At 39.7% G+C, this 27534-nt stretch overlaps 3 protein-coding genes and 1 long non-coding RNA gene across 10 annotated transcripts in view; 3 read left to right on the top strand and 1 right to left on the bottom strand.

The window, feature by feature from the left end:
• ttll6 (tubulin tyrosine ligase-like family, member 6) overlaps nucleotides 1-17143 on the top strand; it is a 21915-nt gene extending 4772 nt beyond the window's left edge. The window contains exons 3-17 of one of the 5 annotated variants that reach the window (XM_085170259.1): nucleotides 1046-1222; nucleotides 3473-3511; nucleotides 4326-4444; nucleotides 5672-5787; nucleotides 6168-6324; nucleotides 6414-6557; nucleotides 6872-6957; nucleotides 7047-7272; nucleotides 8594-8772; nucleotides 8871-9059; nucleotides 14180-14339; nucleotides 14615-14917; nucleotides 15058-15114; nucleotides 15908-16046; nucleotides 16690-17143. In XM_085170259.1, coding sequence (XP_085026385.1) covers nucleotides 1075-1222; nucleotides 3473-3511; nucleotides 4326-4444; nucleotides 5672-5787; nucleotides 6168-6324; nucleotides 6414-6557; nucleotides 6872-6957; nucleotides 7047-7272; nucleotides 8594-8772; nucleotides 8871-9059; nucleotides 14180-14339; nucleotides 14615-14917; nucleotides 15058-15114; nucleotides 15908-16046; nucleotides 16690-16904 — 2277 coding nt within the window. In that variant the 5' untranslated portion in view covers nucleotides 1046-1074 and the 3' untranslated portion in view covers nucleotides 16905-17143. Of the gene's footprint in view, nucleotides 1-1045; nucleotides 1224-3470; nucleotides 3512-4325; nucleotides 4445-5671; nucleotides 5803-6167; nucleotides 6325-6413; nucleotides 6558-6871; nucleotides 6958-7046; nucleotides 7273-8593; nucleotides 8773-8870; nucleotides 9060-14179; nucleotides 14340-14614; nucleotides 14918-15057; nucleotides 15115-15907; nucleotides 16047-16689 lie in introns of those variants that run through there. The other 4 variants (XM_085170258.1, XM_085170262.1, XM_085170260.1 and 1 more) reach the window with 4 other exon arrangements.
• LOC146512281 (uncharacterized) lies at nucleotides 16560-27254 on the bottom strand. Its single transcript, XR_014875699.1, has 3 exons — nucleotides 26882-27254; nucleotides 18832-21104; nucleotides 16560-17000 (listed from the first exon to the last, which is right to left on the bottom strand). It is a non-coding gene; the product is annotated as an uncharacterized LOC146512281 (long non-coding RNA).
• On the top strand, nucleotides 19409-24134 carry hoxb6b (homeobox B6b). Of its 3 annotated transcripts, XM_085170274.1 has the most exons (3): nucleotides 19409-19519; nucleotides 21755-22151; nucleotides 22981-24126. In XM_085170274.1, exons 1-3 carry the CDS (start codon nucleotides 19409-19411, stop codon nucleotides 23235-23237), a joined length of 765 nt encoding a protein of 254 aa, XP_085026400.1. In that variant the 3' UTR covers nucleotides 23238-24126. The 3 variants fall into 3 exon arrangements, with proteins under 3 accessions (XP_085026400.1, XP_085026399.1, XP_085026401.1); XM_085170273.1 differs by having other exon boundaries at nucleotides 21755-23123; XM_085170275.1 differs by lacking the exon at nucleotides 19409-19519 and having other exon boundaries at nucleotides 21078-22179; nucleotides 22973-24134.
• Nucleotides 24183-26598, top strand: hoxb5b (homeobox B5b). Its single transcript, XM_085170272.1, has 2 exons — nucleotides 24183-25122; nucleotides 25558-26598. Exons 1-2 carry the CDS (start codon nucleotides 24501-24503, stop codon nucleotides 25803-25805), a joined length of 870 nt encoding a protein of 289 aa, XP_085026398.1. The 5' UTR covers nucleotides 24183-24500; the 3' UTR covers nucleotides 25806-26598.
• Nucleotides 27255-27534: the final 280 nt, after the last annotated feature.

Below are 27534 nucleotides of genomic sequence, written 5' to 3' on the forward strand. Positions count from 1 at the left end.
GCTTTCCGCTTCCTTCAAAGCAAGTTGTAAACCCTTTTAAATGTACTGCAGGAATAAAGTAAATTATTATTATTATTATTATTATTATTATTATTATTATTATTATTATCCTTTTTATTGTTATTTTAGATCTGATGAAAAAACATTCAAAATGTTTGTTGATTGCTTTAAATTAGTAGTAGAAGTAGTTGTAGTAGTAGTAAATAATTTTCCTCTAAAAGTTATGTTTCTATTCTTTGCTTTTATTAAATTTCCACCATAGATCTCAGTTCGGGATTCTCTGAGTGCCATGTCTCTCTGCTTATACTTGCAGTGATACCTGCTACTTATATAAAATTACAAATAACTTGTGTGATGTTTATCTGGAAGAGTGTATCAGTGATCATTTCAGTGTGGTCATTTAGTAAAAGTGCTTTTAGGCTCGACAGTTTCCTGTCCAAAAACTTGATGATCAGGGTGATCGAGACAGCGAATGGTGCTTTGTGCTGCCTTTCTACTCCCAGTCGAAGGCAGGATGTTGTTGAGGAGATAAACTGTATAATATAAAAAGATAAATCTGTCACTTCAACAGGGAAAATGGGGAAGGGATACTACTAAAAGACAACATCTGAAGAATGAATAGATTGAGATATTTTCACTTTTCACTTCCTTACACCACTTACGATGTGTCTTTTTAATTTACGTTATAAAAAGCAGTAAAAGTAGAAAAGTGTCACGCTTTAGCACTTCTGCTTGGTATTAGGATCATTTCCCCTCACTGTGGCTGTAGTATTACCCACTCCCTGTATCTGCACTGCCACAATAACCCTTGAATGCCAGCCTGTGACAGCACGCTGACAGCCAGAGCACTCACCTGATGAGAGAGATGGAAACAGAAACATGATTCCACGCGTGCACTTACAGCATGTAGTTTGTTCTATTTGATTGAATTTCATTGTGTGGCTGTATGGCACATACCATTCAGAATGAGAGATATGAGTGTTGGAAAATTGATCATTTTTCTGTTTGTGTCACAATTTCATGAAGTTTTCGGCATGCCTTGCAGGTCAGCTGAGCACATGTTTCTCATTCAGGATGGGTCTACCTCTGGACAGCCCAGAAAGAAACACGGACACACATAAATGTGAGCAGCAGGGTGAGGGAGATGAGAGCGAAAGCCAAACTGAATCTTGCAAACGCATGCCGCAACCCGTCAACAAGCAGAGAAGGAAAAGCAAGAAGAGGTACTTTACTGCTAGAGCTCGGCAATTCTGAAAAAGTTTGAACGCTGTATAAAATGTGAATACGAGCAAAATGCAATGTTTTGCAAAGATCATAAACCTGCATTTTATTCACAAAAGAACATGAACTGAGAAAATGTGCCATTTTTAAGAAAAATATTTTCTGAATTTGATGGCAGCAACATGCCTCAAAAAAGTTGGTAAGGGGCAACAAAAGGCTCAAATATATTCTTAAATTGGTAATCTTTCCAGAATTACAATATTTATTGAATTTATTGACTATAATTAAAACAAAAGAGAGAAACTATAAATTAAAAATTAATCTAATATGTATACAGATGATAAAATGATATCTTTGAAATGTTGTTAAGTGGGTGTAACTCACTATTCTGTAAAATTGGCTGCTTTGGCTCCTCCAACCAGACAAAATTCTTTCAAAAGAGTGTGTCCATTATTCAAATTGCACGTCCAACCTTACATGGGTTGATCGTGAACCTATGAGTTTTTAAGATGAGAAAAGTAATAATTAAGAAGTGTCAACTTGGTAACTGAAGTTAAATGTTAATGTCCTTATTTTTGTCATGTGTTAATGTGTAGCTGGCAGGGTGCAGGACTGCACTCAAAACAGCTTTTAATACAAAAATACCAAAACTCAGACTAAACAGGAATTAATTACATGGACAATATATGCACAGGAAGGAATCAGGGTAGAGAGGAAACACCTGGGAAACACAGGTGAAGAGAATCTAACTGATGAGAGACACATGAGAAAAGGGACTATCAAAATAAGACATGAACCATAACAAACTCAGAGACAGAGGCCCAGACAAGATACACACACTTGACACAGTAACAGAACACAGAGACATGACTGAAAGAGGACACGAGACTAATCTGAGAGAACAGACAAGCACAGAGCACAGAGAGAGATCACAGATGAGGATAACCCAATATTACAAACTAAACAAAGAAGATAAACCGATACACACTATGACCTTGACATGAAACTGGACACAGACCAAAGGCAAACAAATACAGAGACAAAGACTGACTATTCACAGATACAAAACAAGGAACAAGGGTGACACGAGTGAAACTAACACTGATACAGAACTAAGGACCGGAAATATAAATAGCAAAACTTGGAAGTACAAGGAAAGCAACATTAAACTATAAAGACAACATGCCATGGAACAGGAACAAATCCAAAAATAAACCAAAAAACATTAAACGCATCACCTAAAAACCTAGGATGCTAACAGTTTTGAGTGTGCAGTAATTTAGAAGGATGTCATGTGAACTCAATATAAGTATTTGATGCTAAACAGAAACATATTACAAGTAATTAGCTTAATTAGCAACAAGTTGGTAACATGATGGGGCTGTAGAGAGAGGCTCACCTCAAAAAAGCAGGTCTATAAATTGTGATACAGATATCAGGATATTGTTACGGTCAAAATCAACATTGGATGCCTGTGTGATCTTTGGGCCCTCGGGTGGCACTGCCTTAAAAACAACCATGGTTTTGTCATTGAAATACACAGACTACACAGGCTCAGGGACACTTCCAGAAAACACCGTCCGTGAATACAGTTCACCGTATCATCCATGAATGGGATTAATCCATATGCTACCTATGTCTATTAAATTCTGGATCCCTTTTTGTAATCACCCAGCTGTGCTTGAATTAGAATATCCCCAGAAATGTGCTCTTAGATTTCCTTCCATCTTACTTTGTAATTTGAGTTGCAACAGCAAAATAGAGCCCCTAATTGTGCCAGAGTATAATAATCTTTTAATCACATAATGTAAGCTCTCCCTTGCTCTTTGCCATCTTATTCTGGGTTTTTCCCTTGCCAACTGTAGCACAATAATAATTTCTCCCATTTACTGAACTGTTTGTCATTTATTTCTGTTGAGTGTTTGGAATAGATATAACACGTTCGATATGTTTGAGTGTTCTATTGTGAATAAAATATGTATTTATGAGATTTGCAAATCATTGCACTCTGTTTTCATTTACATTTTACACAGCATCAACTACTTCAGAACTGGGGTTGTACTTTTACTGTTATCTCCCTTTGCAGGTATATTAACTGCCAAGCACCCTGTCAGTTACGATTCTATAACTCGTCCTGGAGGCTCTTAAGGTCTCTTTTCTCACTTATCCTCATCGTTCAGGAGAGCAAAACGAGGCACTGTGCAGCACAGCAGATGTCTGTCCCTCTTTCTGTCTCTCTTGTCTTTCAGATGACTGTGGATCAACCTCACCAACTGCAAATATGAAAGTGGTACGTCTGCTAGAGATCACTAAATCATATATGTCCAATTTTAAGTTGTTTCCAGCTAGACAAGGCTGAATACAAATACTACAGATGTCAAATAGATAAAAGCATGTAGACAGTGCTTTTTCCATTTGGATCTCTGCTGTAAATCCTTATTTTCATCATATATACAGTATTATAGAGATGTATGATCATATTGAGCGTGGGCAAGTTTCAAATAATGAAGTCACAATGCACTAAAAGCTCACCCTGATTTCATCATTGAGTGTTTAGTGTTTAGGGTTTCAGACAGCTCTAAACACTCAGTTTCATATTTTATATTCCTCCTCTCGGCGTGAGCAGAGAAACTTCAAATCTGCTATTTACGAGGGGCAGCCAGTCAGAACAATCATGGCTGAAAGGTTTCAGGAAGTTGATTAACTGAGGGGTCACATAAGGCTCAATATAAAATAAATATATAAAATCCCAAATGTGAAATGTGAAGTAATCACATGATTACTTAACAGACTTTGTAAAACACATGAAATTCACACAATACAAAACAAAAAGGTTCAGTAACAGATCAAGCATCTAATAACTGCACAGTAAAATATCACCAATAATCCAATCCTACTTTTAAAACTGCCAGGACTAAAAAAAAAACCACATCTAAATAATAACGGTTATTTTTATAAAGTTTGTATCACTCTATGTATTTTATTTAAAAAAGCTTTTTTTTACAATACACTTTAAAACACCGTACAAGCAGAGAGGGGCCTCTGGTTGCCTGTGGGAAACAGATGGAGCGCTGTTAAGATGCTAAATGCTTGATTTGTCACAGTGCGGCGAGCTGCTCGTAGATACGGCCTCAGAGAGGCGATGGACAGTGAAGATTGGACGCTGTTCTGGACCGACTGCTCAGTGTCTCTTGACCGTGTTAAGGACATGAAGCGTTACCAGGTAATCAATGCACCTAACTAACCTAACACCTCCATCACTGCCATCATCAAAGATTATTGATGCTTCATTTGATTATTTATTGATTAAATGTGTGATTGTATCTGTGAAGCGGAAAATTCATCAGTTTCTTCAAACTATGACATTTTTCTAAATATCTTTACCAATGAAATGATGATGTACATGTCCTTCTTCAGTCCATGCTTTCAATTTGCCATCATACTGGGTAATTTGATGCAGTCAGCCTGACTCTCTTTGACCATGAGTAATTTATTAAAGTAGATTTGTTAGAGATCTTTTGATATATATATATATATATATATATATATATATATATATCTCACTAATATAAATCAGCTAGCCTACATTAAATCTAATATTATTTAGGTTTCTCTTGTGTTGTCAAAACACTTCTGGCCTGTTGCAGCATGGATATTACACCACTGGAGTTGTGCGCTGGTGCCTAGCACTGGGACGTTGGTAGCGGTTGTGGGGTGGGAGCTGTGTGCATCAGACTTGTTTAAAAGATGTAACTACTGTGATATCACCCAGTGTTTAGTGAAGTCTTGAGCTGAGTGTTTTTACCATCAACCGCGTGGTGTTTTTAAACCAGATGTTACAAAAAGCCATGGACACCTACGAGCTACTTTGGGTTGTTCCTCTATTCACAGGGGGTCACAGCAGCAGGTCACTCTGCATGTTTGATTTTCTAGATTTTTTTTCTTCCTGGTTGGGTTTTGCGTCTCCGTTTGGGAAACCTTTCACTTGTTTAAACCCATCCCAAAAAGGTTCACTGAGGTCGCAGAGCAATGAGGCCAAGGACTATCTTCTCATAGACTTCTGTTCAGCTTGAGCTGTTTGCAGTGCGAGTCATCACTCCCTGCTGGCTGTTAGAAATAATGCAGGTTTAAGGCACTTCTGCACAGGGTTCACTATTCAGGCTCTGGAGCTACATCTACTGCATCTGCTACACTGTTCGGTGTGTTCTTCTGGTGCTCAGTTGGGATCGGGGGAATTTGAAGTCTAGATCACAGATGTGGGCTCTTTGCCATGTTCCTCTTGATATTTCTGAGCAATATGTCTCAAAGCAACAACAACATAAATGCCAGGACCTGAAATTCCAAGCAGAGCACTCCATGATCAGTGCTTGTGATTTTAAATTGGTGACTGATTGTTTAATATATATTGTAGGCGACTGTCCTGTAATGCCGTGTAAACCTGTCTTTGCAGAAAATAAACCATTTCCCGGGGATGAGCGAGATCTGCCGCAAGGATTCTCTGGCCAGAAACATGAACCGCATGCTGAAGCTCTTTCCCAAAGACTACAACATCTTCCCCAGAACATGGTGCCTTCCTGCAGAGTCAGTCTGCACTTTCCACTCTGTTTTTTACCACATTTTTGAAAACAACTACAAAATAAAAATAAGAAAGACAAAAAACCCCTCTAGTGCACAAATTCAACAAAACAAACAAAAACAGAAACAGGAGTTTTTGTTTTTTAAATTATTATTCTGGCTCTAAATCTTCCACGTATTTTAAAAAGGATCACTAAACCTTTTCAAACACCTCTTATGTAACCTTCAGTATTAATATAATTCTTTCTCATCCAGTGCATGATGTTAGATCCGTGAGGTTTTTTCCCCCCTAAAACAATGTTGTTAATATTTAGGCATTAAAAAGATAATAGGTTCACTCATCTGTGGTCATCCTCTCTATCTCACTGCAGTTACAGCGACTTTCATGCTTACACCAGGGCCAAAAAACACAAGACGTATATCTGTAAGCCTGACACCGGTTGTCAAGGCAAAGGCATCTTCATCACCAAATCCAGTAAAGACATCAAACCTGGAGAACATATGATCTGCCAGGTTTACATCTCCAGGGTGAGCAAACGGGTGCAACGCATAAAACACCTGCAACAAAACGCACAGTGTGTGATGCTTTTTCTGTTCTTTATAAATGACCTTTTCAGCCTTTCATCATTGATGGGTACAAGTTTGACCTGCGTGTCTACGTGCTCGTGACGTCATGTGACCCATTCAGCATTTTCATGTTCAAGGAGGGCCTGGCTCGCTTCTGCACCACAAAGTACAGCGAACCAACGCTCGGCAATGTGGTAAGAACTGTTAAAGATGGACTGACCGGTGCCCGGGCTGACTTATAGAGACACACTTATTTAGGTCCAGTTAACTCTGCATGTATCTCTGGAAGTAAATCTATTGAGAACTTTCAGAATAAAAGCCCCAAGTTAGTGATAGAAATTTGGCAGAATAGTAAAAATGTTCAGTTTATCTGTTTGTTTGTTTTTTGTTTTGTTTTTTTTATATTTTGTGTCATATTTTATTTGATTTTGATTTTATTCATTGCTGTATACGTGTTCCTGTGAGTTTAATTACTTAAATAAATAGTAACTAGTCTCTCTAACATTAGGATGACGTGTGTATGCATCTCACCAACTATTCCATCAACAAGCACAGCGAGAACTTTGTCCGTGATGAGGATTCTGGGAGCAAACGGTGAATACTGCTCACGCTGAAGATGGTGCATGATGTGGTACATCGCCAACGCTCTTTAAAGAATCTATGTTCATTGTTGTTCCGTTCAGAAAGCTGTCCGCCCTGAACAAGCTCATGGAGTCCATGCACTACAGCACAGAGAAGATGTGGTGCGACATCGAGGACGTGATCATAAAGACTCTGATCTCGGCCCATCCCATACTCAAGCATAACTACCAAACGTGTTTCCCCAACCACACCACCGGCAGCGCATGCTTTGAGATCCTAGGCTTCGATGTACTGATGGATCACCGGCTCAAACCCTGGGTGCTGGAGGTGACAGACCAGTTACACGATACTGTAAAACAAACATATATGTGATTGTTACTCATTCAGCCTCACTTTCTCGTGTTCTGGAAAGCCGTATGATTCTTGACTGAAAGGTTAGAAAAACATTATGGTCTATATTCTCTGTCAGCTATCTCCAGGTCTTTACTGAAGCTTTATTCCATTAACTAAAATATAAGCCTAATGGAAATATTCTGCATGTGTTGTACCAAATATACCATTAATTTGTTGTCTTTGGGTCTTTGGTAACCTGATTCATGGACATGTTTTAATCCACAAATCAATACAGTCTCTCAGCACCAGTAAGGAGAGACACAGCTCTGACTCCCACAGGAAATCCACAGCTGGAGAGTCCCGAAAAAGACCGTATTCCTCTTTCAGCAACGGAAAAGACCTTTGGGATGCTTTTGGGTTTTTTACTACTCATATTTTTTTTTTAAAAGTCTGTCTTTTGACAAAATAGCCTTTATTTATTTTTATTACCTATTAATTTTATTAAGATTATGTCCCAGTTATGACCAATTCTCTCGCAAAGATTTTATATGACAATGTCAAGTGGAGCTCAAATATGCTTTTCCTTATTTTCTGTCATCTACAGATAGGGACCGAATTATTAGTCCCCAATAAAAATGTAATTTTAAACAGCACAGGGACATTTTAACAGTTGTAGCAAAGCTTTTATAGACATCCTAATTTCATTTTGGGTGGTTACAGAGTTTTACTTTGCATTATTAAATCCTAATGCTAAAAGTCAGCTGTGCGTCCTTTGTGCTGGATAGCAGCCCGCAGTTCTTTGTTGTAGTTTTCAACAAGTCTCACATCCATCTCCTAAACAATCCCAGCTCATTCTTCAATGGTCACTCTCCCAAGCTTCTTGAGATTTGTTCATTTTCTGGGGACAGACCTTGGTCTTAAGTTCACTTCACAGATTTTCAATCTGATTCAAGGCTTTTTTCCAGTCAATAACGTTTCCTTTGGTCTTCTGAAGGTAGTTCTTTACCAGGATAAGAGCCAGATGAATGCCAGGACACGTATAAATGACACAAACACATCTGATCCCAAACAAATAATAACAGTCAAATTCTGTAATTTAAAAAAAAAAAAAAAAAGTTAGGGTATGTTTGTATTTGTGAAGCAACAACTGGGTGTGAGGTCGACATTTGCATTGTGCCCTTTATAGATAAAGTTGGGTAAACATGAATTGGTGAATTGATTACGTTAGCTTGAATTCAACCAAATTTGTTCAGACCTAAGTGTGTGTGTGTGTGTGTGTATGTGTGTGTGTGTGTCTGAATATATTTATGTCCAGGTGAATCACTCCCCAAGTTTTACCACTGACTCCCAGCTGGACCGCGAGGTGAAGGATGCTTTGCTGTACGACACTCTGGTTCTCATCAACCTGAGCGCCTGCGATCGTCGTAAGATTACTAAAGAGGAGAGACGCAAGGTGAAGGAAAGGCTGCAACAGCACCGCTCCAGAGAGGCCAGGTACGGTGAACAGATATGGTGTAAAGTTTTCCCAAGGTCACACACACCACACATCTGTAGTGAAGGTTAGTGTTTCCGTGTGTGTATTTTATCGGCAGGTCAGAGGAGCTGCGTCAGTGCCAGGCAGCCACGGTGAAGCAGATGGAGAGGTACGAGGCCAAACACCTGGGAGGCTTCAAGAGGATTTATCCCAGAGAGGGAGGGGAGAAATACGACAAGTACTTTAAACACAGCAGCTCGCTCTTCCACGAGACGGCGGCATCGAAGGCCAGAGAGGAGTGTGCCAGGTACCTCCAGCATGCTGTCAGTACACTCAGTACAGTTTAGCAAAGAGCAGGTGCTGCGAGTTACGCACAGACCGTTTCTGAAGTCATCCACACAGACACAAAGAAATAAGTAAAATAAAAAAGAAAGCAGAGGGAACGCTCCAGTGCAGGGAGAATTGAATTATTCTGCCTAGTTTCCATATAAATACAGACACTTGTGTAATAATAATAATTTTTATTCATACAGCACTTCTAACATTTATACAGGAGAACTAAATTAACATCTCTGCTGTTATTTAAATGGATAGTACAGTGAGAAGTCTATGTAAAATAATATTAATTATAAAAAGACCACAAAGATTGCAAAAAGCTTAAATTTCTAGCTTAACCTGTGCGAGGTAATAATTTCTCATCTTGTGACAAGTGGTAGAAAAAGTTAGATGATAAAATGAACATAATAAATAGGAAAATATAAATAAATGGGATTTATCATAAATCTTTTTAATCACTGTATGTGTGACGATGTCCGTGCAAAGTTTTTGTTCAGACTGGCTCGCTCAGTAACGAGGTATTAGGTTACATACAGGCATAGATGCATACATAGGCTACAATCATTATAGCAAGATATTCCCTCCTTACAACTGATACATTTTTATTAATAATTTACATAAAAAATGCAAAAGGAATCTGGATCAGGTTTTTGTAATGTGAAGATCCAAATCATAATAAGTTTAATATTTTGTGATTTTGAATTCTTTGCTGGTAGATTTTTATGAGCTCTGTGAATTAATCTTTTCTTTTTTTTTTTTTAAAAAAAAATTACAGTTCAAGAAGTAATCTTACAAATTGCTTGACTGATAAATAAAAACACTTACATTAAATACAAATATTAAATATTTTTGCAAATGTGTTTGCTGATTGGTAATAAAACACTGGACAAATATTCAAATATGCAGTGTGCTTACTTACTAAAATCTAAATTAAAGATAAATTGTGATTTTTTTATTTTTTTTTCCAATGAAGGAAAAGGAATAGACGACATTTTAAATATTTTATTTGGAATGTTGCCTAAAAAAATGCATAGCAATTCATTTACCGTATTTTCCGCACTATAAGGTGCACTTAAAATCCTTGAATTTTCTCAAAAATCGTCAGTGCACCTAATTTGGTGGCCTTATCTATGAATTCTGGCTGTGTTTACTGACCTCGAACCGATTTTATGTGGTACACGGCGCTCAAAAATCGGTCAAAAAATGTTTTAGTAGGACTTTGCTAAACTATGAAGCCTGATGGATTGTCTGAGCTTTATGGCTACCGTAGTCAGGAGCCTCGACTCATAGTAATCTGGGTCCAAAACTCCGCCCGCGTCAGGTCCAAAACGAACACTGTGTAAATTATTTTATCTTTAATAAAAATGATCAGTGTTGCTACTTTACAAGGTGTAACAATTAAGTTTAACATCCAGGCATCCATGAAAACAGAATTTATTAAATTTAACGGAGTTAGAAGTTAGCAGGAAGTTAGCAGAAAGTTAGCTCGCTAGTTACCTAAACATGATATAGCATGTTTAGGTAACATGCTATATCTCTCAGTTCTGACTGAGAGATTTCTGGGCAAAAATAAAACGTACAGCTCTGTTATCACTTCCAACATGAATGAAGACAGAAAACTACACAGCAGTGACGTTTGTAGGATTACTGAAGTTGGACTAGCTGGTATATAATGCTGTGCTAGTGATCGCTAGCGACACAGCTATGTTAGCATACCAAAGCATAACACAGTGAACCTGGAGAATGAATGCTAACTTTTTCCACCTAAAAGTTCCCGATGTGTTTTATTTTCTATTTATTTATTTATTTATTTTTGACAAATGCATGGAAAATTGCTGTAAACGGAGAAAACCTCAGTAGGGGAGAACAACTGAGATAATCCAGCCACAATATGAGGTTAGTCATTAATGTAAAATAAGATAACCTATTAGTCCCACACCTGGGAAATTTGTTTTGTTACAGCAGAAAGTGGACAGTGCAAAATTACATAGCAAAAATGAGAAAAACACTGGAACAACATATACTGTTGTTCCAGTGTTTATAGAGCAGCTACCAGAGAATTCAACATTAATGAATCAATGGTACAGAAGTGAAAGAAGCAAGAGGAATGAGTTGAGTAAAGTTTGACTTATCTGACTGTTTTGTTTCATTTAATGTGCTTTATAATCCGGTGCGCCTTATGTATGAAAACAGACCCGTTTGTGGACAGTGCGCCTTATAATCCGGTGCCTTTATGGTCCGAAAAATACAGTACTATGATTGCAGTTAATTTAAAGAATTTTTAAATAATCAAATGAAAATCTTATAACATTAGACTAAAATGTGCCCCTAAGTCGTTCTCTGGTGACCTTTTTAATAAAAGTGTGACTGCATTTACATAAACATAACCTTTTAAGAATGTAGCTTCATATATTTTTGCAGCTTGCATCAAAGTATTTAAACCCAGGTTTTCAGAGTTCAGTGTGAGTAATGAGATACAGCTATTGTTAGAAAGTCGTGTATTTAAATGTAAGCAGAACTAAAGAACAAGACATCTGTGATTTACTAAAAAAATAAAAACAGCAGACTCTGATAGGTGGATGAAAAAACATGCACATAAGTAGTATCACTAATAATTAAGCACAGACTAAAGTGTACTACATTACAAAAGTACAGTACGGAGACTTGTAAAAGAAAAATGTTATTGTTTCCAGTTTTCTTAGTAGATGTTTCACATAGGTCTTAAAATATTCCAGATTCCAGGATCTTTGGAAGCCAGTTCAGGTGGTTGTGATCCTCAAATCATGACCTTGTTCTAAATCCAGTCATTTTTATTGATGATAATAATAATAATAATAACAATATATGAATCAATAATGCAAATCTGTTCTTCCAAATGTGGATTAATTTAGCCTTTTTAAGTGGAAAATATTCGTGTTCTGTATATAGACACAAATCAGTCAATCTATTACATACAGGTTGTCATGGCACCAAAATTGAAAGACAGCTAGAGAAAGTAATCTTCTGTTCACAGTGATTGACAAAGTGCTCAAAGTTTTTTCTGAGACCATTAATGCAATTGGGTCCTAGTTTCTATTAATTTTGGATCCCTATTGTATTACTTGTGTTTTTTGTTTACTTATAGATTAGTTTAGTTGTATAAGTTCCCTTCTTGTTCCCCAAGTGTTTTTTCTCCTTTTGTGTCTGCTTTGTGAAGTCAGGTGTGTCTTTGTGTTTATCTTTTTGTGTGTTTGTCTCAGTTTTAGGTTTCCTCTATTATTTTTCTAGTCCCTTGTCTTACGTGCATTGTGTGTAGTTTTGCTTCCCTTTGTCGCATTAGTTAGATTCTGTTCACCTGTGTCTTTTTTACCCCAGATGTTTCCTCTCTCTTTACTTCGTCTGTGTTTGTCTGTAAGTCCTCAGTTTTACTCAGTTCTTTGCCATGTCCTCCTTATCCCATGTGTTCCCCCTGGCGACTCCCTTGTGAATCCCTCGCCGCTGCTCTACATTAGTGTGTATTCCATATTTTTGTCCTCAGCACTTCCTTCCTTAGGTCACATCTGTGTCTTAGGAGCGTTTGGGTCTGTCTCTTACCTCCCGCACAGATAATCCATGAAAGACTGATGCAGAAAAAAGTTGAGGCCATCTCAGTTTTGATTTGTCGCTCCTGGAAATGATACGTAGCCAGTAACTTCTTTGCCGGTAGTGTGATCACACTCAGCTGTACATGCAGACATGCCTCAGGGTGATTTAATATGTGCAAACATTATGGAATAATTGAACAAATTGAAGGATTTAAACCTGTCCTAATAAAACAGAATTTAATAGTGCGTAATCCTGCCACCAAATTATGTGCAGTCATGGAATAAATTTCTCTTTAAGACGCTGATGACACTCCGCTGCATGTGCCTGTAATTCTCACGTTATTAAATTAAAAGGCCCCTGTGTCTGCCATGAAAAACTGGGTGTCACATCGTTTCCTGCTACTAACTATGATTAGCCTACAGTTTAGATAGCAGTTTGATCAAATAGTAGAGATTCTGGACAACTATGATTTCTCAAAGGGCAAGTGTTTGTCGTCGTGTTCGATCCTGCTCTCTGCTGTGATCGTCACATCGAAGAAAGCTCCACGACCACCTGTTTCCAACTACACGCTTAAATCTGCTCTGCTGTGTGCTCACTTTCATGCAGACTTCTCAGATATTTCCTAAAACAGTCTTCACTTGTCTTCATGACATTTAGTTGTTTTTGTACAGCAATGCCATGGTCTGTGGAGTTTTTTAGTGCAGTTTTCTGGTTTCTGTTTTTGTTAATTGTTGTTTGTTGTTTGGGTTACTATTCCAGCCGTGTCTCCGTGTGAGTTTTTCACCTCGGTGTTTCCTCTCTCTGGTTCTTTTGTTATTTGGTGTTTTATTTTGGTAGTCATCATTTGTCTCCTGTGCTTTGTATTTTTATTCCTCCCTTGTGATTGTGTTAATTAAGTTCCTGTTTCCTGCATTTCATGATAAAAGGAACCAAATGCACGATATATATAAATATAAATAAAGCAAAGCTTTAATGGCTGATTCCACCTAAAAACTAATTTAAAAGTTGAAAACAAACATTTTGTCTTTTTATTTATTTTTTTAACAAAATAAAAATGGAAGATGAGGAAACTAAAATGTAGAGACAACAGAGTGCATCATGGAGACTGCAGGAAAATGTGAACACGCAAAAATCTGTTTCAAAATAAAATACAAGACGGGAAACCAAAATAAGATGTTCTCTGCATAAAAAAAAAGAAAAAAGAAAGAAAACAAACTAATAATAATACAGTTGTAAGTAAATGTGGTTGAGATTTATCAGATTTAACTGGTTATTTTACAGAAGTGATCACTGGAGTTAATTTAAGTTTTTATTTATTTATTCAAAATAAGATTAATGGACTTGCAGAGGGATCCGAGTTTCTTCTTCTACACTCAATATTTGTCCTCTGTGTTTTTAAAAAAACATCTAAAACAAGAGTACCACAATAAAGCTAAAAAAAGTGATTTAATTTGTTTAAGTACTTTTATTGTCTTTTATTTAATTATTGTCAAAGTGGTGCTGAAATATGTGCTTTTATTCTTTTAGGCAACAGCTGCAGGAGCTGCGTCTGAAGCAGGAGCAGAATGAGCACTACCAAAGGAGAGGCCGGAGGAGAGACTCGCAGGGGGAGACTGCAGGGGAAGGAGTCAAACCACGAAGGGCCCCATCAGCCCCGACCCCCATTTCTAACTGCGACCCAGCATTGGTGAGGCTGTGTTTGAAGATGCAGTACCCACATGTAACCACAAGAGGGAGACACAGCTTCAGTCCGTGATGAATGGCTTTGACTCTGGCTGGTCTTTCTGTCAGAGTATTGTTTAGATTATCTAAATAATATTCCTGATCATTTTATTCAGTTTTAAATAAACAGATTTTATTTTCAGTACAGCAAACCAATGATATTCTCATATATTTTAAAAACCTGCATATACATGGAAGCAATAAAAACTACTTGATTTAAATGTTCTCTCCCCCCCCCAGCCTCCTGTGTCCGGCCTGTCAGCAGCTCCAGAGTCTGCAGAGGTCCAAGAAGAGGAGCAGGAGCATCTGGATAAGGAGGAGGAGGAGGAGGAGAAGGTGGTGGAAGAGAGGGAGGAGGAGAAAAAAGTGGTATTAATAGGCGACCACGAGCAGCTCAGCGTGCTTTACCACAGGCAAAAACTAATGCAGGACCTCGGGGTGGTGAGCCAGATCCAGCAGCTGCTGCAGGGCCACAGAGAGGGAGGGGGAGCAAACGACTTCTACTCCCAGCAGCAGAGAAATCATCAAAGGCAACACAGGAAGGTAAGACCTGACCACCAGTCCATGCAAAATAAACCATTTCTCATTTATTTATTTATTTTAGTTTATTAAAATAAACTAAATAATAATAAATAGTTTATTTATTATTAACTGACAGTTGCCATCATCCTTTTTTATTTCAGTTGGATTCACTGACACATTTTTGTCAGAGGACTAAAGAGCAGGACATACCTGTGCAGGTACTCTCCAGCCAAATTAATCCACTGCTCTTCTTTCTTTATTTTAAATCAGTGCTCATAAACTTCAGAAATTAAGAATGTCAGCTGCCCTGTCTCTTTAACTTTCAACTTTAATAGGTGGTCAGCCTTTCTTCCTCAGTCTTAATAGAGAATTAAAGGGAAAAGAACATTTTCTATGATTGTTTTGTAGCTTCTCATTCCTCAGCAGGACTCCAACAGCAGTTATTTTCACTGCTTATTTTCAGTTTTTATTTTAAAGATTAATTTATTTGTCTGTGTATTAAAATATTAAAATGTATACTTTTAGTTTATTATTATATATGATTTAAAAAACCCAGCAAATTATTATTTATGAACTGCCTGAACCAGTGAAAATGTTTTAATTTTACTCTTATAATAATTAATAGTTGATTAAAATCCATGATAATTAATGTTCTTTTGAGCAACAAGTTGATTTAATCAGTTCTTGTTTGCATGTTTGTTTGTAACACATAGTGTTATTCAGGCTTTGCTCTGGATTATGAGTTGAAGAAACATTTTCCTCAGCATGCAAAGCTCAGGTTGTTTGTAAATTTGATGGTTTTTACCTCTGAAAGTGATGAAATCCAGAACACATCAGCATCAGCGTCAGCGGTTCGGCTGCGGTTTGGATATATAAACAACCAAAAATAATCATCAGAGGAGAATGAATGAAGTGGGTTAACAGTTCATAAACCTGACTGATAATTCACTGTGCTGAATAATCATTATGGCACAGAATCTAAACGGCATCGTTTTATCGCTGTGCTCGCAGCATCTCGGGTCCGTCATGACTCAGCAGCGTTTGCTCCGGCCCACTGTGCACCGCACCTGCCCGAACGCCGAGTCCAAGAGCCACGGCAGAGTGGGAGAAATACGCCGGATCGTCAGCCCCCAGCAGGCGTCCTGGCCAGGTAACCATACTGAGATCTCAGGTCAGCCACAGAGAGGTATCGCTGGTTCATTTTCAGCCTAGCAGCCAGCTTCTGCAGGCTTTTCTCTCAATATCCAGCTCCTGCTTCCTGTTTACTAAGGAGTCTTTGGTACGACTGTAACACTGGAGATGTATAAATAAAACTGAATTTAATGTCTTTTCCACTCCTGCTGTTTTCTGTGTTCTGAAACATGAACATCACTTGAAGAAAATGTAGAAATACATTTTTTTTAATCACCAAAAATGCATAAAAAATTAAAATACACGGGAGAAGTGTTTAAATCTACATAAAATTACCATCAACCATTAAAATTACCATGAAAATATTAAAACATTTATTTACTGTGTCCCATTTTGTTTTGTTTTTTTTAAGATTTTTATAAATAAATAATCAGGCTGTGCTATTAGTTTAGAAAAAAATCTGTTGATATTATTTCATTTGCAATAATTTCCACACACACATAATTAAAACATCAGAAAACACAATGGGCTCTTGTGGAAATGGTAATAGCATTTTATATATATATATATATATATATATTAACTATTCAGAGTGAGGGATTTGTGTGTGTGTGTGTGTGTGTGTGTGTTTGTCTCAGACTTCTTCTTTCTTCTGTTTTCAGTCAGCGGCTCTCTGAGCAGCTTCTACGCCGACGCCCGGTCCCGTCCCGGCATCCCGACCATAAACTACATCTCCAAAGGAGGCCCTCGATGCACCAACGACGTGTCCCACGACCCCGACGCCCTGCGCAGCCTGCTCGTCATCTCCACGTGCGTCCCGCTGCTCCGGAGGCCTGGCTTCCCTCACAGAGAGACCCAGCACGGTAAAGGGCAGTGAGGGCAGCGGGACCGCCGACCTCACGAAGCCCCTCCGAGTCCAGACCTGCAGCTCTCACCTCACACTGAAGCTGCTCCACAGAGAAATACAAAGAGCCTTGAAGAGAGAAAATTCAGAAATACACAAAGCCTTTGATGGACATGGATGTTTGTATATAGCTTTTATACCTGCAAACCAGCTGCCTGCCACTGAACGAGCTCCAGCAAAGCCCAAACAGCATTACAGCTTCTTCTTTTTTTTTTTAAATACTGACTCTGTGTACTCAGATTTATCCATTAAATCTAACCTGATGCATAAATTTGAGATAGATGTTTAATATTTTGCTCTGAGGATGAATTATTTCAAACAGAGTGCCAAAATAAAAGCACGCTGGGTTAACATGATATTGAAATCTTTTACTCTGGAATAAAAAAAAATGTGATTCTAATAAACTCACTGATTTATATGAACATAAACTGGCTCAGCTAAAGTGAAACTATTAAAGGTTAATTATTTAATATTAAATTTAGTTTGAAAAGCTTCACACTGGGGGACATTAAGGAGAAAAGCCAGCTGCTCTCATGTTTGTGCAGTCAAGTATTGAAAATAACTTTATTTGCGCTGATGATCAATAAAATGTCTTTTTTTTCAAGTGATTTAGTTTAATCGTCTTTATTGTCACTTTCTGCAAAAAATAAGATTAAAAAAATCTACTTTTTAAAATAATAAATATTCTTTCTGTGATTACATTTTAACACATATTTTTCTAAATAGTTTTAAATTTCTTTTTGATGGTGATTGCCTCCTTTCGTCTCGACGGCTTTCAGATAAGAGGCCATAAAGTTTTACAGCTTCTCTGGATCCGGTTTCTTTGTAGCTGGCTGAGAGCAAGGTACCAATAAACTAAAAAAAAAGAAAAAGAAAAAGATCAAATGCGTTGAGAAATTATTCGATATTATTTTAAAATGTGAGGAAGTGTTTTCATTACTGATAAATATAAATATTTAGTATCGAGTCCACTTGCATTATAAAGCGCCTGAGCTGTTTTCTGCAAGCTCCTGTGAAACTCGGGGGTCTACAGACGAATTTATTTAATTATAATTATATTTATCTTTTAAAAAAAAAATTTAATCTTGGGGGTAAATTTAGGAGTCAATAAAGGATTAAACTATGGCCTAAATAAGACGGTACCTGTGGAAGTGTTGGGGTTGTTTTGTTTTGTTTTGTTTGTTTGTTTTAATTTTAGACTTTAATGAAATGAAAACGTTAATTCAGATGTTTTAACATGTTGTGTTTAAATCCCAGCTTACATTTTAATGAAAAAGCGCTATTATATTGGACTTTGCGTCTCTTTGAGGGAGAAAAAGGAAAGCGATGGGGAGAATGTTTTGTATTTCAGGAATTTATGGTTTTATTGCGTCTATAAATGTCGGAAATCCTCTCTGTCAGTGAAAAACACCAGAATACCGACTGAAAGAATACTTTAAAAAAAATAACAACAAATCAAATCGGAAATGACTCATTAGAAACAACAAGAAAAAAAGATGAATACGTTTTTAAGGCCCAAACGAGGGAAAGTTTCATTCTGAAGTTGGGCTGTTTCAAGTTTTTCTGACCTTAAAATCCGCCTCAGGATGGCAGTTAAGCTCATTCCCATCTTTGGCCAATTTGATCTGGAGGAATTTCTCCACATTTGGAGAGATTATAATAGTCTTAATGCAAATAATCTTCACGCCTGGAGCCTTTTTATTTTAGAAAAATAAGAAGACTCAATCACCTGCGTCTGCGGTTTGGAGATTACATGATTATTTTTTCCTGAAAGTGACACATTTGACAAAATGCAGGAGGAAGGACTGGAGCCAGATTCACTTCCTGTTATTCGATTTGAATTTTTGGGTACGCGAATAAGACCACCGCCGTGGTTAGAGATCAATAAGAAGCTACAAACCTTTCCCGAACCAGATGGATCAGAACCGAGAGCGCATCCTTCCCCGCTGATCACCCTCACACCTCCACATCTTGACTCGTTTCTACCATATTGACGCAAAATTTAAACATTTCATTCTTTGGGAGAAAATAAAGATGGCGGTGAGGAAAGCGCGTCCAAAGCACAAAAACGGCCGCTGTTTATGAAAATTTACAACTTTGCCTTGGAAGTTTACGACTCGCCTGGCTCGGGGATTGGTTGCTGAGGGGTCATGTGGACAGCAGGAATGGGAACTTATTTCCCATGAGGTTATATTGCAGCTGCTGTTTTCCAACCGCTCGTTCACTTAACACTTACTAACACAAGCTTTTTCTGGGCTCTTTGCATGTGCAGTGAGCGTTTGGAGTGTTGGTAAGAACAGCCGCTCGCGGTTTCGTGCGTAATCCCCCCCTCTCCCTAAAAAAAAAAGAAAGTAGGCGATGGAGGCTCTGCGCAATTCCTGCGCCGTGCGCGCCTCGTTAATGTGGCTGTACTTGTGTGGCTTTATGTTCGTGAAAATGAGGGATCACCACACTCCTGGAATAGTGGGATTACTTTCATGAAATCACTTAAGCAAAGTGGGGATTTTTTTTTCTTTGTGGGGCTGACAGGAAGCGAAGAGGAGCTGCTGCGTGGCACCCACACTGGAAATGACGGATTATCAACAAAGGTAAGGGCACCATGTTTCTGATATTCCTGCTGGTGCTGCTGCTGCTGCTTCACTGTCACTACAGGCCTGATGTTTACAAAGCTGGAAATGGAGAGATCTGTCTTTAAGAAAGGGAAATTACCCTCTCCAAAGCATCTTATTATTCCGCTTGCGCTGTTTGTGCTATTCACAACCAGTTGCTGCCCTCTCTGTTTAACCCCTGAGGTGCTGCAATTCCTTCACACGCCAAATATTTTCCCTAAAATGGTGAAAAAAAAGACTCTTTTGCCGAGTCTGAGGCCTGCTGGCGACTGGTGTTGTATAACCAGGTGGCTTCAGGCCAGGCAAGCTTGACTTTGATGATGATGATGATGGTGATGGTAAAGGGCCTGTGCTACAGCTGAGTCATGTTTTTCTTGGAGGTAAAAAACAAAAAGATCTCCGGCTACACGTTTTTCACTCTGCTGATTGATTTATTCGGATTATTGTAATTCATTTTTGTGCTTTTATTCTGAAGAAATCGATTTATGCTGATATTGCGCACCGTGTCTTAGTTGTATCTTTTCGCCCTTCTGCCTTTTCCCCCGTCACATTTTTTGATGTAGCTTTAAACAAATATTCGCTCTGATGCATCCTCGTCCTGATTTTGCACAAAACGCGGAGTCAATAATCACCGCTGCTCTCTTTTATCGATTTATTTTCTATTTCCGGCGCCTCTGCGTGTTCTGCGGGTGTTCTGCGTCCTTTTTGATGCTGGGAGTTTATGGCTGAGGCCATAACGTGACGGGAAAACACGGGATTGCCTCTTTGTTAGTCAGTGTTTCTCCAAATGTCCAGCAGCTGTCCAGCACCGGGCTGCAGGGACTGCGGCCTGGCGGAGAGGCGCCAATCCAGCTAAAGATTAAGATTTGATTTCATCTCAATTCTAACCAAAATAAAATATAAAATGTTTTCAAAGCAGACATGACGCAAACACAAAATCTGTGGGTCAAGGGCGCAAAATCAAAGACAAGAGGCGGATTATTCATTCCTGATTATTATTATTTTCCTCTCTCTATGAAGCTCTAATACAATTTATGCGTTTTATACTCACGTTAGAATACTTTTAAAAACTACCTGAACAGAAGGAAATACGGAATGATTTATTATAAATGCATTTCCCTTTCTTTTTGAACGAAATTCTGCAAACTTTACATTTCGAAAAGCGACTTAGCTTCAGAATGGAAGCAAAATGTGTATTTTATTAATTATAACAATCAATCAATACGAGTTAAATGGTGGACAGAGAAGAAAAACACAGAAGACTAATAACAGTCGCGTTAATTTCCCTCCTTGTTTGCTCTTAAATACAAATTAGTTGATGGGTGAAAACAAAGAAACGAAAAGCAGGCTCCAGGCACCTGAGACGTCTTTCAACCCTTCATACTTACCAGTTTTTTTTTTCTAAGTGTGAAATTGTTGTCCACTTCATCATGGTGTGTTAACGTGATGATGATGATGATGATGATTATGATGATCCTGAGTGCCGGCGCGTGTCCTCCCCGCTGCTCTCTGCACGTCTTCGTGGACTTCAGTCAGTCAGGGTTGAATCCGGATGAGGTCTCACCTTCGAAGAGTGAAATATATGCATCACTGACGCAGGTTTCTTGCGTCCATGTGGATCAGTTTGTGCTCGTTTTAAAGGGTTTACTGGCAGAAGAGTTTTATTCCAGACTTTGTTGGCTTTAGTGAATTATTAAAGGAGATGGAAGTGAAGGTTAGAGGCTGAGCGAGGCTGTGCGTAAATGTTTTGCTTTTTTGCACCGTGTGTTTGTGTGTGACAGAGTGTGGGAGAGAGGGGGCTGGATTGCATGAAACAGGGGTTATATTTAGGCTTTAAAAAAAGTACAAATATTTTTCTATGAGTCTTCGCGTCTGTTCTGAGCGTGTGCGCGAGCGACAAGCTCGAGCGCTTCATTTGATTCACCGGGGACTCCTGCGCGCAACAAGAGCCCCCCATGGGTGCAATAGTGCAAGCACAGACGGCGGTGATTGGCCAGAGGTTGATCAGATGGTACACTTCCCCTCTGTATTCAGTGGCACCTCACAACCCCCCCTTTCAGCAAAAACCAAATCTCCGATAAAGTAATGGCAAAACCACTTGGACTATAAAAGACAACAAATCATATTCCTCCGGAGTATATACACCCCGTTGTCCACCCAATGAGTTCCTATTTTGTTAACTCAACTTTTCCCGTGTCTCTGCCGGGAGGACAGGACTCTCTCCTGGGTCAGATACCGCTTTATTCCTCGGGATACACCGATCCGTTAAGACACTACTCCAACGCGGCCACATATGGAGCAGCCAACATGCAGGAGAAGGTTTACCCGGCGTCTTACTACCAGCAGACGGGTGCAGCGGCCGCGGCCATCTACGGCCGGGCCGGCGGCGGAGCGCCCTGCGACTACAACCCGGTCGGGACTTTCTACAAGGACGCGGAGGGCTCGTGCGCTTTCTCGAGCCGCGAGGACCAGCCGCTGTTTGTCACTCAGGAGCATCAGCAGCGCAAAGCGGAGTGCCCGGAGCAAGCTGTCAGCATGAGCAGCAGCATCGACGACAAGTCGTCCACGCTGATCTACCCGTGGATGCAGAGGATGAACGCCTGCTCCGCCGGTGAGTACCCACGGCCGTTAGAAGAGGCTACCTGCCAGGTGTGGAAAGCCTTTCAGATCATTGCGAGCAGCACAGCGCGCGGAGACAGAGCCGAGCGGGAAGTTTGTGTTTTTGGCGATTGCACGCGGAGATTCGTGCGCCTTCGGGGCTTTTGGCTACTACTACATCATCAGCACAACACAGGCACGGGCTGCATACCCGCGCGCACACACACACATTCACTACATTGCGCGCACGCACACGCACGAACTCAGTGGGCCTACACCACCCGAGCTTCAACCCAAGAGCTCCCAGCTCGCGTCACATGGCCCCCTTTTGGATTTTTTAACTCGCCTTTTGGCTAAAAAACTTAATTTAACGTCCCAAACACGAACAAAAAAATATGAATTTCACTGCAAATTAAAGGAGAAAACAAGCCTGCCTCTGACTGCACGTGCACAATGCGTGCTTTAGATGACACAAGAGAGCCAGTGCATCATTTATTATACAGAGACTGCGCTGTACTAATGACACTTTTCTGAAAGGCTTACTGTAACAGGCGCCATGTGGGAAGTTTAAGAGATATAATGGGACTACTGTCGTAATATGACATATATATGTGTACATTAAAAAAAACAAGATAAATCTGCACCTACAGAAAGGAGAAAATACAAAATAAAAACATACATTTTGATTTTTTTCGGACTTTTGCGCAGAACGGTTTTATTTTATTTTGTTTATTTGTATTTACTTAATTATTTAATTTGGATGCATCACTGCACACAGTGAGTGCGTTTTCCTCCCGCACTTAACATTTAATTATTAACACATGACTTCATTTTCATTGCAGGCCCGTTTGGCAGCAGCGGCCGCAGGGGCCGACAGACCTACACCCGCTACCAGACTCTGGAGCTGGAGAAGGAGTTCCACTTTAACCGCTACCTGACCAGGAGGCGCCGGATAGAGATCTCCCACGCCCTGTGCCTGACGGAGAGACAGATCAAAATCTGGTTTCAGAACCGCAGGATGAAGTGGAAAAAGGAGAACAAACTCCTTAACCCCTCAAAGACGCCCGAAGAGGAGGAACAGGCGGAGAAAAAGAGCTAAAAGGACACTTAAAATAAAATAAAATAAAATAAAAGGCATGTGTGTGTGTATGTGCACACTCCTGACATAAAAAAAACAATGTATTATTCCTTTGTAGATACAAAGTGCTGCCAAATCACATGTTAGAGACGTGTAGAGTTTATTCCAGTATCTGCACAGTGACTGTGTCCGCATTAGGTTAAAAATCAGAAACCAGGTCCTCCTCTGTTTGTCCTGTGTGTGCTCGTGCGTTTATTTAGGGGACTATGCAAAAAAACAAAACATAAAAAACAAAAACAAATAAAATCAAATAATAATAAAAAAAAAATCCGCCAAAATGTAAATAATTTTTAGTGTTTGGTTCATGTTGTTACCTCATGATCGTGTAGGCCTACTGAGTTCCTTTCTTTGTTTTAATGTTGATTTTACTTTGACATTAAAAGAGGAGTTTTCGTCCTTTTAACTGTACATCCTGTGGCTGTGGTCGCTCTGTGATAGTCTGTAGGCTTGTTTTGTGCCATCAAAAAAGAAGAAAAGAAAGAAATTTGTACAGATGTTACATGTTATTTATTGTTGTCTTCGATGCACATCTGGATATTGTGTGCAATATTTTGTTTAGGAAATTGTACATAGAAATAAAGGCTTTTTGATGTATATTGGAAATTCTGGTTGTCTATTATTATTATTTGTACGAATATTATTAGTAGTAGCGGTGGTATTAGTAGTTTTAGTAGTAATGGTAGTGGCTCAGCTTCTTAAGCCACAATAAAATCATATAATACGGGTGGAAAAGTAAAAATTTGCCCCTTTTTGGATACTTTTGGGTAAAGTGCGCGAGTTTGGCTGAGAACTCGCTGTTTTGTGCTACCTGAGCCTTTTGTGGCCTGCGTTATGAGTGTTATATAAATGATGGATGACTCCGGGGGCCCTGACAGCGAGTCCCTGTGGGGTGCTACCGCAGCTGTCCGGAAGATGGCGCTCTCTGCCTGCGCGGCTCTCGGGGCGCAGCGGGGAGGCACCATTGACTGGAGCCCTAACGACCATTATTTCGTCATCATTTGTAACCATGGAGCATGAATTACCTCTTGAAGTCATCAGTGAGGATTTACGACTGGTCAACAAAGGCACGTGATTCCCGAACGCTCTCCCATATTTGGCCGCATACCTGGCAAAGTACAGTAGGGCTTCATTGCTTATAATTCATGATTGCATCCATAAATCGTGCAAGCACACAGGATTATAGCGACAAAGATCTACAAATCGAGGCTTTAAAAATCCAAGCAAATGAGCTCTTACTTTGTAAACTCGTTCTCAGGGCGCTATCCAAATGGCTCCGACTATCAGTTACTAAATTATGGGACTAACGGCGCTGTGAGCGGCTCCTTCAGAGACCCTGGCACCATGCACTCCGGGTCTTTCGGCTACAACTACAATGGCATGGACCTAACCGTGAACCGCACCAACACCGGCGGTCACTTCGGGGCTGTGAGGGAGGATGCCCGGGGATTTGGGGCGGACGCCCGCTACAGACAGACGCCCAACTGCTCGCTGTCGTCTCCAGACCCGGTGCCGCCGCCGCCGCCGTCGTGCGCTACAGCCAGCCGGGAGCAGCTGGAACTAAAAAGCCCCTCTCCTCCCTCTGACCGGAGCGCGACCTCGGGCGGCAGCAGCCTCAACAAAAGCAACAGCGCTCATTTCACGGAGATAGAGGACGCCACGGTCGCATCCGAGAGCGAGGAGGGCGCGCATAGCAGCGGTGGCGGAGGCTCCTCCGGCACGGCACCGCGGGCGCAGCAGCAGCAGCAGCAGCACCAGGAGCCCAACGCCACCTCCTCCACTCCCACAGCAAACGACTGCCAAACGCCACAAATATTCCCGTGGATGCGGAAGCTGCACATAAGCCATGGTAGATTTCCACCTCTCTTAATATTTAGTTTTGAAGGCTGTCACGCTGACGGTTTGCCATAAATCTGTCAGGTGTTGCATGAGTGCGCAGGCTGGCGTGGAAGGAAGAATTTAGAGGCAGAATCAGTAAGAAATAAAACAAATCTTTGTGGGGTTGTTTGCTTTAAATGCCGCTGGAGCCGGGAGGAGGTGTGGGGTGTAGTGAGCTGTGCTGGCCCAGAGCTGCAGAGGGAAGGCTGATTGTTGTGTTGTGTTATGTGTCGTGTTGGTTGCATGCTTCCACCCATTTCATGCTGTGTGACCCCCCCTCTCCGTCCATTAAATCACAGCGAAAAGCCCCCCCACATTAAAAAAAGGGAGAAAATACAGAAAAGAAAGTGTAGTTGTTGGTGTGCAGTGCGGTTGCTAATTTTCTGGATTTTCTGTAAAATTGTAGATATGACTGGACCTGATGGGAAAAGGGCCCGAACTGCGTACACCCGCTACCAGACGCTAGAGCTGGAGAAAGAGTTTCACTTCAATAGGTACCTAACCAGACGGCGGAGGATAGAGATAGCCCACGCCCTGTGTCTTTCCGAAAGACAGATCAAAATCTGGTTTCAGAACCGCAGGATGAAGTGGAAGAAGGACAATAAACTGAAAAGCATGAGCCTCGTAACGGGAGGGAGCGCCTTCCACAACTGAATAACTTTTTGGTGGAGTTAAAAAAAAAAAAACAAACACAGAAAGAAAGAAAAAAAAGAAAAACATAATAAGTTAAAAAAAGAGAATCCATGAGTACTGTAAAGCTATTTAAAGCGCAGCACCTTCCAGCATGCCATTGTGATAGAAAAAGAAGTATTCTGTGGTCTTAAAATGCCATTTTTAGTTCACTGTTGTTGTAGCTTAGATGTGGAAAATAAGATGTAAATATCGCAGGGCTGGGGAGTTATCTGTCCATCTCTCCTCTCTCTTTCTGTCTCTTTCTGTCTTTCTCTTGAAGGTGTTTCAACTTGAGCTCTTTATTGTAACTTCTCCGCGGTCTAACAGGAGTAAATTCATTGTACAGTAAAAACAAAACAAAAAAACACGTTTAAAAAAAAAGGAAAAGAAAAGAAGAAGTTTCCAAACCACATGCTGCTCTTCATTGAATGTAATGTATTCCGGGGGCCATTCAAAGCGCTTTAGTGTAACTTTTACTGCTATTTTTGATGGTTAACTTGTGGCCAAGATCCATAAACTTTCAAGCCAATGTGTAGCTCTAGGATATTTTGTGCATCTGTTATTATTATTATTATAATTATTATTATTATTACTATTGTTTAGGACTAATTATGAGCAATGCAAATGTATTCAACCTGTCAATGTGATAAATTTTTAGTGCAAAGGGTTATTCTGTGGATAGGCAGTGATGTAAGCTTTTTTCTCCAATAAGCTTTTTGTATTTGTAAGTGAACTCATAGCGCTTGAAAATAAAGTTTCTCTCAATTGCTTTGAACGTGTCTCGACTGTCTCATCGATTAGAATAAAAACAGATTCGGTTTTTCTTTAAAAAAAAAAAAAGGCAGGCCATATTTAAGTGGAGATGCGCAACTTTTTCTGTGTGCGTGCGTGTGTATGCGAGTGTGTGTGTGGCTGCTTTTCACCCGCATTAAACTTATTAATGATTAACCTGAAGGATTTGTTAAAATGTCCCACACACAAACAAGATTTCGGGTCAATTTTTGACGCATTGTTTTTGGCGCAGACACAGTGAAAAAGAAGACTTTTAAAACACTTACCTCTCTGCAGCGAGATGTTTGCCATGTGGGAAAATATGTTGCTGATAAAATCCACCTTTAAAAAAAAAAGAGGGGGTAAAGCTTTGGCTTTACAGGTATATAGGCAAGGCTGAAGTTGGTAAAAATCCCCCTTACCAAAGATTGTATAGGCCTATATTACTTACAGACTGTGAAAAGTCACGTGAGGTCCATAAAGTTGGTTTTATGGTTTTGGGGAGTAGACAATGTACTATATAATTCACAACCTTGAATGAAAGTGACGGCTTAACTGCGTGGATGGGACTGCAAAGGCTGGACTGGGGAAGGAAGTGGTGTCCACTCATGTTTAGTTAGTTTAAGCTGCTGCGCGAAAACTTCCAATAACTGTTACGCATTAAAAGAGTGTGGCAGCTAAAATGTTATTTTAAAAACAGTCTAAATATTAAGATTTAATTGCGCAAATTTTAGTTCTGAGTTTGAGCCACAGAACCACATTTTAACACTGATTATTTGTCACTTTTATCATGAAAATCCTAAACGTTTTGCTGTTTGAACATCCTCATTTAGAGGCCCCTGTTTCTGCTCAGTGTGGACACATACTGGCAGATTTTCATACTTAAAAGAAAGTAATCCAAAGTTTCTTTTTCAAACCAAAGCTGATTTTTTTAGGAGGG

This window comes from Neolamprologus multifasciatus, chromosome 8 (assembly GCF_963576455.1).
Source record: "Neolamprologus multifasciatus chromosome 8, fNeoMul1.2, whole genome shotgun sequence".
Taxonomy (NCBI): Eukaryota; Metazoa; Chordata; class Actinopteri; order Cichliformes; family Cichlidae; genus Neolamprologus; species Neolamprologus multifasciatus.